Source organism: Alligator mississippiensis, chromosome 4, assembly GCF_030867095.1.
Source record: "Alligator mississippiensis isolate rAllMis1 chromosome 4, rAllMis1, whole genome shotgun sequence".
Classification (NCBI taxonomy): domain Eukaryota; kingdom Metazoa; phylum Chordata; order Crocodylia; family Alligatoridae; genus Alligator; species Alligator mississippiensis.
The window spans coordinates 53003825-53016071 of NC_081827.1; the positions used below are offsets into that span (position 1 = coordinate 53003825).

Sequence of the window (12247 nt, forward strand, 5' to 3'; positions counted from 1 at the left end):
CTTCCCACTCAGCCACATATACTGCTACTTTATGTCTTGGCCATTACCTGCCTAGCAGCTGCTCACCTCACAAGTAGCCAAGGATGGGTCAGTGTGGCCAGGATGGATCTGCAGGGCTGGGATGGGAGTGAGGTGGTGGATGAGGGCCTGTGATGAGATTGGGAGGAGAAGGGCTAACAGGCTAACAGGCTGGGGATAGGGGCAGCATAGTGTTGGGTGTGGTCGGGGGTGTCAAAGTATGCGGGGTAAGCAGGGGTTTCCTGGGGTAGGGACAGCACCAGGACATCAGAAAGATAAAGCAGGGAGCAGGACCACCTGGAAGGGGGGACCTAATTACAGCGGCTGTCCCCAGCTAAGCCCAAAACCATGCTCCGTCACTCAGAGAAGCCCGGCACACTCAAATGCCCTCTTCCCCTGTGGCGAGTCTTCTAACAGGCTCTCCTGTGCTATCAGGGTATGCCTTGGCCTTCACGTGTTCTACTAACAGTGGTAATGGCAATGGCTAGGAATGGCAATTTCCTTAGGCACTGGCTGCATTGTTCTTTCACAGAACTAAGTCATGCTCCACTGCCTTCCAGGGAATTTGTCCCCTACATGGGAGGTAGTCTCCCGGCCCTGCAAACCCTCCTGCACTAGTTTAACACCCTGAGCTGAAACTCATATGTGCGCATACATTTTTTTTGGAAGATCTGGGTAAAATCTGCTGAATTATCTTTTCCTGTGTCCTGCATGTTTTTGTAAAGCCTGGCAAAATAGGGCTCCTATAGACATGTAGGGAGCCTGCTCTGACACGCTGTAGTGCTCCAGCAGCCTTCCGTGTCACGTGCATCAGTGTCCCCGCGCTAAAAAAATGGCGGTGGAGCACTTTGAAATAAAAGATGTTCAATGAGCTTTAGCTCAGTGCCCCACTACCATTTTTACAGTGCGGGGACCCTGATACACAGGACTCCCGAGCGCTTTTAATTAGTGCAGCTCGCTAATTAAAGCGCTTGGAGCTGTGTCCCAGAGCACATGTAAAAGTACCCATAGCACCCAGGTTTGGCTGGGGTCCACTATAATACCTAATACAAATTCATTTTCCACGTGTGGAATCTAATTGCGTGGGGGGCAGTCATCTTACATCCAAGGTTGTCTTGGATTTGGGTAAATATGGTATGACCTTGACAAAGTCACTTCATGCCACCCCATTCCCTCTAGCCCTTTATGTGAGCGTTAAACTCTGGCAAAGACTGGCAGTGTGCGTGCGTGTGTGCATGCATCACACAATAAGGCTCTAATCTTGATAGATGTTTTAGGTGCTCCTATAATGTAAATAACAGAGCCAATAATAGACTGAATGCCAGTACACTAAATACCAGCAGTGTTTTCTTCTTTGACAGATTCTCCCTGCCTTTAAAAATATACCAGAACCAATATAACTGACTAGTTATGTTAGTGGTATGTCTGTACTTATACTTTTGATGGTTGCAGGGCATTCACACACATCATATTTAACCATCTTGTCTCTGCCTTTTTCTAAATATCCCTGAGGTGTATGGTGAAATTTTAACAGGAGTCTCCATATATATTCACATTTGAACATTTTCTGTTTCTTCTGTTAAAATAGTCACTCACTGTAGTAAAGAATTTTATTAACAGGTCCTGGTAACAAGCACTATTATTATCAATGCAGTTTTATGAAAAAAGACTATGGACACATCATTTAACAATTTAATGAGAATTTTCAAAGCAGTTACAAACTACTGGCTAAATGGTACACAAACACCTCATCTCTAGATAGCTCTTACTGTACACTGTCATTGCAGATTATGGAATGAAAATTCAGTAATTAATTTAGAGATGCTCTGCTGCAGTATGTAAACTTTCCAAGTCACATGGAAGACTCATTAATGTCACCACTATTGTGAGATAACATGAAGCCATTAACACCTCTCACCACATGTTCTCACAGCTGCACACCAGTTTCCTTTGGAAACTGGCTGCAAACCTCATTTCTTGTAATGAAGCTATGCAACCCACAACTGCAAAATTAACAGATGTTTTCACATTTTTCCTCCCCTGCCACTAAGACACACACATAAGTAAACCAAAAAAAAATATTAAAGTTTATCTTCTGCAAAGATGCTCTGCAAAGGGAGAAAACAATTGAGTATGAGTGTCTTTTGTCATGCATGCAAAGAAGGCAGAGAGGACATTTCTGAAAAAAGCTCTCTTTTTATCCTGCTGGCTTTTTACAGAAAAAATTCTGGGTTTTTTCTGCTCTGGAAGATTCCATTTAAAAATCAAGGACCAGTGAAGTTATTTGTGACAAGAGACTGAAGCTGAACAGTTAGGAGGGAGTGGATTTTAGGAAAGATTATTAAAATCTCTAGTTTATTTAGTGTTGTTTTCATTAATACCTATTTAACTGCAAAGCCTTATGACCAACTATGACTAAGAACATCTTTGTCAAGCATTTAGCATCCCTGCTTTTTTATCTCAGATGCAGGAGCTCACTACAAACCTCTCTTGAGACCCCCTGAGACAGTCTTAGTACAAACAGAGAAAACAGAACTCGTTCCAGTTCAAGAAGTGGAAAATACATATTTGAAAAACATTCAAGCCTTTATACACATATACACAACCACACACACACAAAAAACAGAGTGATTTGTGAAACCTCTTTTGTAGTTCACATTACAGCAAGGCTGCATATAAAAATGGAGAGCAAGTGCAAAGATGGCTGCATTTTTCCCCTTCAAAATACAGTTTATATCCACAAAGCCAGATTTTCCTGCTACTGTCTCTCTCCTTAGCTGGCATGCCCACCATTTCAAGGGTTCCGTAGACAGCAAAATATGTGACAATGAGTAAACAACCCTAGGTAAAGGGCCTGAACTACTAAGTTAGCACTTTCCCCAGATGAACGGGTGTTCAGCTGTGAGGAAATGGGAGTTACACTCCTATGCATCGCAACAATTAAATAGCAGCTGCCTTCCCCTGCAAGTACACCTTATTTTCCCCAGAACTTAAGGTACCTGCCCCACTTTTTATTCTATATTTGACCCAAACATTTTTAAGGCTGACAAGGCCCTAAACTTTCAGAGTTGGGGCGCTGAGGAAAAATAGTTAAAAAAATTAAGACAATTAAATATTTTCCGTGCGGTGTTATCATGTTGCCTGTCTTTAACCATCCATTTGTTATGACATAAGCTCTTTGAAGCAAGAGTTATATTTCCTTGTGTGCTTATAAAAGTACTCCTGCAAAGGATCCCCAGTTCTAAATGCAGCCTGTGACTTCAGCTTTGGAGGCATTTTCAAAAAATGTCTAAATGGTTCAGGGGCACAAGTCCCATTGGCTTTCAATGGGATCAGTGCATACAGCTCACCTTGGTGACTTGGAAAATCCCACCTTAATTCAGTATAACTTCTAAATACCTAATAACCTTGTGATTGGGGCTTAGGGATGAAGTTAGATGGATAATAAAATGACAAGAAAAGTTTCTCTCTCTTTACAACGAAAGATTATATCTACTACTATACAGTTACTTAGTAGCACCAGATCATGTGACCAATAATTGAGGCAACAGATTCAAGGCCACTTTTAAGTAATGTCCCCCCCGCCAGCCTTGGTAAATCAGAAGACAAACTATTTACATGTGATTTCACATTTACATTATTCCAGGCTTTGTCAAGAAGGCTAATTAGGGCAGACAATGACCAATATAGAAGAGATCAGATCAAAAAAGAGAGAGGAAGCAACTTCCTGGTTAAGAAAGGAGATCCTCATAATTAATTACACTATAAATGCTAATGAAGCCAAAAGCATAAGTGGGAAAAACAAAGGCTAGGCTCCTGCTTGAAATGAAGTCAATGGGAGTTTTGCCACTGACTTCAATGGGAAAAGGAACAGGCCCCAAGGTTGGGAGGCAGTTCAATGAAAGCTCTCAGTACATGTGAACAAAAAGACCTTTAAAAACACACAAACACACCAAGAAAAAACCTCCAGTTCCAGCTACAAAGCTGACTACAAAGAACATTTACAGAGTGTTCAGTGAAAATAATATGCAAGGCAAAATTACTGGAAAAGTGGGGCCACAAAAACAAGTTTGCTTTAAAAACGAGTACCATTTTTTAAAATTAGATAACCTACAAACAAGTTTCCATGTAAACAGGTTAAGATCCAGCTCCCATTTCTAAAAGTTTATTGTATTCATTTTGAAAGGACTAAGGATTAAAAATAGATTATATCACTAGAAACCCATTTAGTCTTTTATTTATTTATTTTTAAGTATAACAATAAACTTGACAGATCTGACAGAAAGATCTGAAAACTCTCATTTGTCTGTGAAACACATGCCACAGTAGTCAAAAGCTACTAATCTTTATAAATCAAGTCATGTTCTGTAATGAGTGACTGAAACACTGGATATCACTCATTTCAAAAAGGTAAAAAAGTACATATCCTGCTATCCAATGAAACTGATCTTGTTCAAAGGCATAACTTTCCATTTTGGCACCTAGTAGAGGGGGCAGAGGGAACTCTTACATCCTGGTGCAGACTGTGGCAGCAGCATGGGCTGCTGCTCCTTGGTGTAAGCTCCCCAAACACAAACTGCAGTGGTGGTGCAGGTTCCCTGGGGCTGCCATTCTGCCCCCCTTTTCTCCTCCCCCAAAGTCAGAGTATTGGTCTTGCTCCTGGGTATTTCAAGTCAGAGCAGAAAGAACTGAGTGTTCTTAGAGGATAAAAAACAGGAAAGCTGCGGGCGCTTGTATTTAAATAAATAATTCCTCTAGAAATACTGCAAAAAGTGGGGGAGAAAAGCTGTCTTTGGGCAGCTTCAGCTTCTGGTGCTGAATCTGGATTCAGCTCAAAAATAACTTCATCGCATTAACATAATCACTATGGTCCAAATGTGCACAGTAGGAACTAACATTATTTGTCTTCATAAATATGGGGTAATCCATTGAAACTCCATTGAACAAATTACACTTTGTATTCTCTTTAATCTCATTCCCTCCTCTGCAAAAAAATGAATAAAGAGCCCACCAAAGGTCATTTAGAGTGCAAGCACACTCCACAGTGTCTGAGACACTCTAAAAACCAATGTGGTTGGTACTAATGAAAACATTTAGGCCATATAAAATTAGCATGCAGTCTGTTTGCATTACATATTTTACAGTAGATTAGTTTATAAATCAGGAAAGATTTTTCAAAGAATTTTGATACTATTTGGTTTTCTTCCTACCTACAAAGCTAAGCTGCCTCACTAGCAGCACTTCGAATGTGCAAGACGGAGGGAAGAGGCATATTCTAGAACCTCCTAAAGAGAAATCTAAAATAGGTTTTTTTCCTCTATACACAATAAGTCCAAGTATTTGAAACTGGAAATCACATGTTGTATACGAGTCATAAGATAATGTACCTGCTATTCCCCTAGGCTGATTATTATCTGCTTGTACCTGATACAAGTAACTTTTAGGGTAAAAGCTAGAAAAATGTTGTGACTGATTTCTGAAGTGCATCAATTTAAAAACATGGAGTATGCTTAAAATCACCTCAGAAATTGAAGGATTGTAAATTGTGGGCAGGGATAAATAAAACTGCTGTTAAAATATGGCTATGGGATGGTGACACATACTAACAAATGGCAAGCAGAGTTATGGTAATTTAAAACAAGCCTCAATTAACTGAATAATACATCCCCCTGTGGTCACTGCATGGGATGTTACAGGAAAAGTTACTTAAAAAGTTTTAGAGAGGCGTAACATCTTTATTCAGACTATTTTTAGTATTCCTCTGCCTAAAAGGTAGGTTCTGAAAGGCGCGGCTTTCATGACAGACAGCTTGAGTAATCAGCACCTGGTTAGCAATGTGCGATTGCCACGTGGGACCTGCTACACTTCAAAGCAAGACCTACGCATGCTATTGTGTTTCCCATGCGTGTCACCAGGACCTCTGAGGGCACATCCCTTGGTTCTCTATGATGCAGTAAGGTGAGCTGCCCCATGATCCTTTCCCAATGAATTCTGAGAAGACCTGTTTGTCCTTCTGGAGCTACAGAGGTAATTATGGGAAGGCACTGGAGGACTGTCAGTATTACAGTGATTTAGTCTGCATCCTCACTGCTAGGTGGATGAGTTACCAACCCAAATTAATGGAATACATATTTTCTAGTCCACATCCCTACCCAGGCAGATTAGCTGCACTGAGAGTGCCATTTAGCTCTGATGTGAAGCTTTGTATATAGATAAGAAGGGGTGAATAAGAGCCCAGGCTGGTTTTGCCATAAAGACACACCCTTAGTTACAGGGTACAGAGAGAGGCATATAAAACCTCTAGTTACCTGAACAGCTCCTCAAAATATCACATTCAAGTCTGATACACCTAGCAGGCCTAGCAGCAAACATTGGGGATGCCTGCTTTCCAAAAGTACAGAGATTCTAAGTTTCAAGCTCTGAAAACCCCAAGTGTCCAAGCAGTGACATCTTCCCATCCAGAGATGGTATCACAGTCCTAGTCTTCACATTATTGATATTTAGATAGGGGTAAGCAGTAGAGAGCAGATGGATTTCTGTAACAGGGGAACCCAACCCCTGTTACTTAAACAGATAGAAGGCAGCATTATATAGCTGCAAGTAGTGGCAAGAAGCTGATTTAGTGTCAACTGCAAAAAGGTAAGCAACCAAAGGGAGATAGTGGGGGCTCCAAAGCTGAAGCAAGTTGTAAGCAACTGTCCTAGAGCAAGCTGCCATGAAATAGGCTACAGGGCCCAGAGCACTGGGCAGCTAGCTAAGTAGTGGCTGCAGAAGATCTGAGCAGTCTGCTGATGAGCAACATGTAGTTGAGGGAGTCAGAGAATGTGACCAGAAGAGAGTGCAAGTGGAGCCCAGGGCCATATACGCCTGGCTCCAGGGCTGGAGACAGCAGCCAGGCCCTGAATGCCAAGGGGGAAGGAGCTCCTCTGAGAAGGCCACAGAGCACAGGAATAAGATAGTAAGGCAACCTTGAGGAGTTGTCTGAGACAGCCAGCTGGTAGGGGCAACAGGTTTTGCTTGGGTTGCATAAAGCCCTGGGTGTTAATCTTTTTTTCTGGGAACATGGGATTGTTACTTATGAACGTTGTGAGGCATAGGAGTAGCTAGAAGAGTGAAGGCTACTAAAAGTGCCCAGCAAAAGGTGCTGGACTGATCACTAAGGACCGTGCTGAGGATTGTGTCATGGAGGAGAGGAAATCACCCCAAGAGGCTACTCTTTTTTATTGTAATATGTAATATTAAAGGTGGGGCAAGTAGAAAAAAATGGAGGTTTCATCAAGGCTGGAGCATGCAGCAGGTAAAACTGATTGCCAGGGGCCACTGGACTCTGAGATCCAAACTCCAAACTTGCAAAAATTTTACATTGGGAAGGAGAAGGAAACAAACTTGCCAAAAAATTAGAAAAGAAAGGCAGGTAAAATTCTAGAATGAAGCAGGGGAGAGAACAATGGGGAAGATGATGCAGTGATGTGGTCAAAGATGCATGAAAAAAAAATTCATAACATGTGTCAACATAAAGAAAACATGTAAAAATTACTTAACTCACAACCAAAATGCATACACTTCTTGGTTATAATGTGGCAGCTACGGAAACTGCTATTCTACAAAGAAACTGAGATGAGGAGATGCAAAATGGCAAAAAAAAGCTGGTGGGCTTGCTACGTAGATGGATACACAGGAGATTTAGACTGAATGTCATTATTTAAGTAGAATTGTTAAATCCAATCACAGGTGTCATGACCCAAAGGGTATGATTTTGTGTGTGCTTCGGCACTGCAGAATTATTTCCCGCCACATGGAGCTTTCTTTGCACGGTGCAATTCTCAGTTGCATAGAGAAAACCCCAGTGCAAAGGAGTTCCCGCCACCCGTATGTAAATTTATTTCCCGCTATTGGCTGTTTCTAAATTATTCCTATGCGGCGGCTAGCGATTGGCTTGCTAGCCGTATAAGAGGCTTGAGCAGTTTCTGCCCAAGTTGGAGGAGGAGGACTTCACATCCATCTCGTGAAGAACTCTAAGCGTGCCGTGGAGCCTAACAAACTCTGCGTGTGCCTTAGAGGAGGATACAGGGGCCTGATCAACCTCTAGCTTCTCCCTGTTGCCGCACGATCCCCCGACGTACCCCACCCTGCGCGCTCGTGGAGAGTCACCTTTCAGACTCTCATTTCGGACGGTCCACGGAGCCTAGCAAACTCCGTGAGTGGTATCCAGAGCTCTGTTCGTGTTTGTTTAGCGGAGCCTAGCAAACTCCGCTCGTGTGTCTTTGGTGGAGCCTAGCAAACTCCACGTGTGTTTTTTTTTTTGTAACTGCAACTCAAGAAAGTTTTCCTGCCTGCACCGCGATCATCTAGAGTGTAAGTAAAATAATCTTTAATCAACCTCTATGCGTCAGTGCCTAATTCTAGTTCGCCGTGCTGACCTTTTCCCCGGCCCACGTCCCCGGGCTGCTGACCACAGCCCCTCGGCCCTGACAACAGGCAGGCACATCAACATGGGGACAGAATAGCGAACTCTTTTTTTCCCTTCTATTTTACTTGAAATCCATATAACATCATCTTGGTAGAGTATGCTGTCTTTCAAATTATTTGCAATTTATGCCTAGTAGAAAACTAATTCAAGCCAGTAAAATCTCAGTTAGTGCTTCTTTTATTTCATTACTGTATCTTATTTTCCCTGCCAGTTGTTAAGGTTGAGACTGAACACTCATTATTTTGATTAAAGCATCTTCAAGCTGTATTCCTTCAGGTCTCAAAACTGATTCTTAACAACAAATGTTTGTTAGTCCTCAGTTTAATAAATTACCCCCAATATCATATAAATGAATTTAAGTGTCCTTCACTTGAATTTTGACCTTTGTGCGAAATGCTGTTTCAGTCTTTGCAAGAAACTGTAGCTCCCCCATCAATTTACTAATTATATGCAAAAGCTCTTACCAAGTAATTAATGATATAAAATCTGTCATATTCCCTATTTTTGGCATTGATTTTGCGATGCTGCTTCTTTCTCATGTGATCTTTAAGTGTGTTTTTGTCTCTGAAGGTTCTCTCACAATATAAACACTGCAAACTAAAATAAAAAGGTAAATAGATTAAAAGGTACACAAATCAATACAAAATATTTTAGAGGTATAAACTGTTTATCTGAATGATCAACAAACAAACAATTCTAAGAGCTTGAAGTATATATATTAATATATATGTAAACTGACTATGAAGCAAGAAGCCTAATGCTATTGGGGAGGAGAGGGAAGGGGAAGACCATATAAGAACAACTACCACCACCAATAAAAACAATGTGTTATGGGTAGTTAAGTCTTCATCACACAAACTACAGAATAAGAAAACATTTTGATGTAATCGAAAACTTTTTTCTGTTACAAGGTCCACAGATTGAGCTTTCACCAGCCTAAAACAGGCAGAATCAGGCTTCTCAGACACCGCATACACGTGCTATAGAAGAAACAGTGAATTTTTACCGCAATACATTATTTAAAAAAAAATACTCTGAATGAACTAACAATGTTTATCACACTGGCCCAACATTCTCAAACAAGGGAAGGCTCATCTGTGCACTACAAACCTTGATGATGGGTATTTTCAGTAAGTCAAAATATAAATTTTCTATTTTTTCCCCCCCACAGTCAAGGGCCGGAAATCCATTGGCCAATGAGAATTTAAAAGCAGTATGTGTTCAGGAAGGGGGAGACATGTAGTTCAGCTGGTAGGGAGACTAGCTATGGACTGGAAGGAACTGGGTTAAAGAAAGTGAAGCACTGCCTCACTGGCCTGTAAATGGGACAGCTTTACCTGTATGCTTTCAGGAAGGATCGAACAGAACTACACACTGTCACAACCCAGTGATTTTGGTGCCTCGGCACGGTGGAATTTTCCCGCCACATGAGAGCCTCTTGCAAAGTAAGAGGTTTTCTGTTGCTGCAGAAAACCCCCGGTGCAAGAGAGTTCCCGCCATTCGAATGTAAATTTGTGTCCCGCTATTGGCCAGCTCTAAATTATGCACACATGGCAGCTAGTAATTGGCTTGCTAGCCGTTTAAAAATTAGCGCGACTTCCGCCCAAGTCGGAGAACTTTGAGCAAGCTGCAGAGTGCCTCTGGAGAGATCTGACTTGTGGCTGAGCTGATCGATAGACTGATCACCTATTGATTCTTCTCCCCGTCGCCGAGCACAATCCCAGACGTATCCTTTTCCCTGCCGGCCTGATTTGTAGACAGACGTGCTGGCCTGAGCCCTGCCTGCTGGAACAGCTAACGTAGTTGTTCAGACGACCGGACCGTTTTCGTCGCAACAGCAAGCGACGTAAGTAAAGTTTTACAACCATAACGCTTTCTTGGCCTCTCTATTCACCAGCCCGCCCTGACGAACGAGTAATTATTGAATCACCTCGAGTTGGCTTTGGCCGTCCGAGACGCACACATTTTAAAACCCTTCTCCACTATTATACAACATGAAGCATCCTTTTACTCAAAACAGTATGGTTTGATGCCTAAATACCAAAACTAAAGCTTTGGAAAGGTAACCTTTTTTAGCTCAGCAGGTTCCTATCCTCCTAGATAGTGGCCTATAAAATTGCTTGCTAGAGTGAATTTTAGGCTTCATAGAAGCACTTGAGTCACCACAATAAAGCATATTTTAATGTTGTTCTGGTAGGGAATTAACAGAGAACTGAATTTTTGTTTGATGGATGTATACCTGGAGGTGCTATGAAGATCCAGAACATGTCTGTGGAGTAAGATAGTTTTGGACATCTCACCAAGAGCAGCAAGATATTTGAGGTTTGTAAAAAACTAGCTTCAGGAAAAAAGACCAGTTGAGACCGAAGAAACATTTTATAGTCTGAGTAACAGTCCTGGATATTCCACAGGGAATGGGCTCAAATTTTGGCATCTCCCAGGTGAAAGTGATGGTTATCAGAAAGACCACTTTGCTGGATGGGAAGAATTACTTACTTTTCGAGCAGTGCAAAAGGTTGCAGAGTTCAGGCATTCAAGACCAAACCAATATTCTATGGAAGTTCTCCATGAATCTTAAGAACATGAAATAAATATGCAGTTGTGAAGTAAGGCCTGACATCCAAACATAAACAGACCATACTTTCTTCCATGCAGGTAGAAATAAAGAAAGATAGAGATACCACTTAACAATTTCACACTAAAACTAAAAAACCTGGTACTTCCTCATTTTAATAATCCCCAAATTTGTATGTACATGGTGATGTATCCTTCTCCAAATATTAGTCCACATGAAGCCCTTTGTGTGTTTAGACCAGAATCTTTCTGGCCAGCAGTCCCTGCTGTACACATACATCCTGTAACCCAGTGCTTCTCAAGCCATCTGATGTGACGGACGGGCAATTCTTTTTCCAGTGGGCCAGGGACCGGTGCCCAGGTCAGCCGGTGGCAGCAACTGCGTGCAACAGCACTACACAAATGCACGACTGGCTGTTTCTCTCTTTCCTCACCTCACACAACGCGATGTCACCTGGAGTGTTGGAATGTACGAACTGTGGCGCTATGACATAGCAATGTTATACTTCTGAAAATATATTTCTTTCTTTCCTGGCAACTCGCTGTGGACCGGCAACTGGTGGCTTGTGGACCGGCACCGGTCCACAGACCACCACTTTGAGAAGCACTGCTGTAACCCCCTCAGAGCAAGGGAACAGCTAGCTGTCACTCCTGTGGCACCAAGTCAGAGCCTACACATTCTCTTGATCTTCTCTACTCATTGCATAATTTAGGTTTGTTGTCAATTACTCTCAGTGCAAATTAGACAAATTTGATAGATTTTATTTTAAGAAATTGTCTGAGTCCCACCTAGCTACAGATGAGTAGGTCTTATGCCCAAGATCAGGTCTCTGGGCCTTAAATCTGCTGTGTCTGAGATAACACTGTGCCTGCTTATGATGGAAATATGAAAATGTTTGTTTTACTTGAAAAAGCTGTTTATAGCAAGAATGCTGTTTGTGATTGTTTCTTTAACACACACGGCTTGTGATGCTAGTCTAAAATTATTCTTGATGGAAAAATCCACGCAGAGTGCGTTTGACTAAGGTATTCCCTTAGGAGCAGCTCTTTTCTGCTTTGAAGTTGGTTTCAACAAGTGCTCTGCATACAAGATATGCAGATTTACTGGCCTTAAGAGAACTCCTGCTGTTACCAAACACTTGAGTTTGCTGATTATCTTCCTCTGGTCAGTCAGTGGCTCCTGCT

General features: G+C 41.9%; 1 protein-coding gene across 2 annotated transcripts in view; it reads right to left on the reverse strand.

Moving 5' to 3' along the window:
- Nucleotides 1-12247, reverse strand: part of ZNF277 (zinc finger protein 277) — a 93117-nt gene that overhangs the window by 8039 nt on the left and 72831 nt on the right. For both annotated transcript variants that reach the window (XM_014601052.3, XM_019492456.2), the window contains one exon: nucleotides 8953-9085. In XM_014601052.3, coding sequence (XP_014456538.1) covers nucleotides 8953-9085 — 133 coding nt within the window. The remainder of the gene's footprint in view (nucleotides 1-8952; nucleotides 9086-12247) is intronic.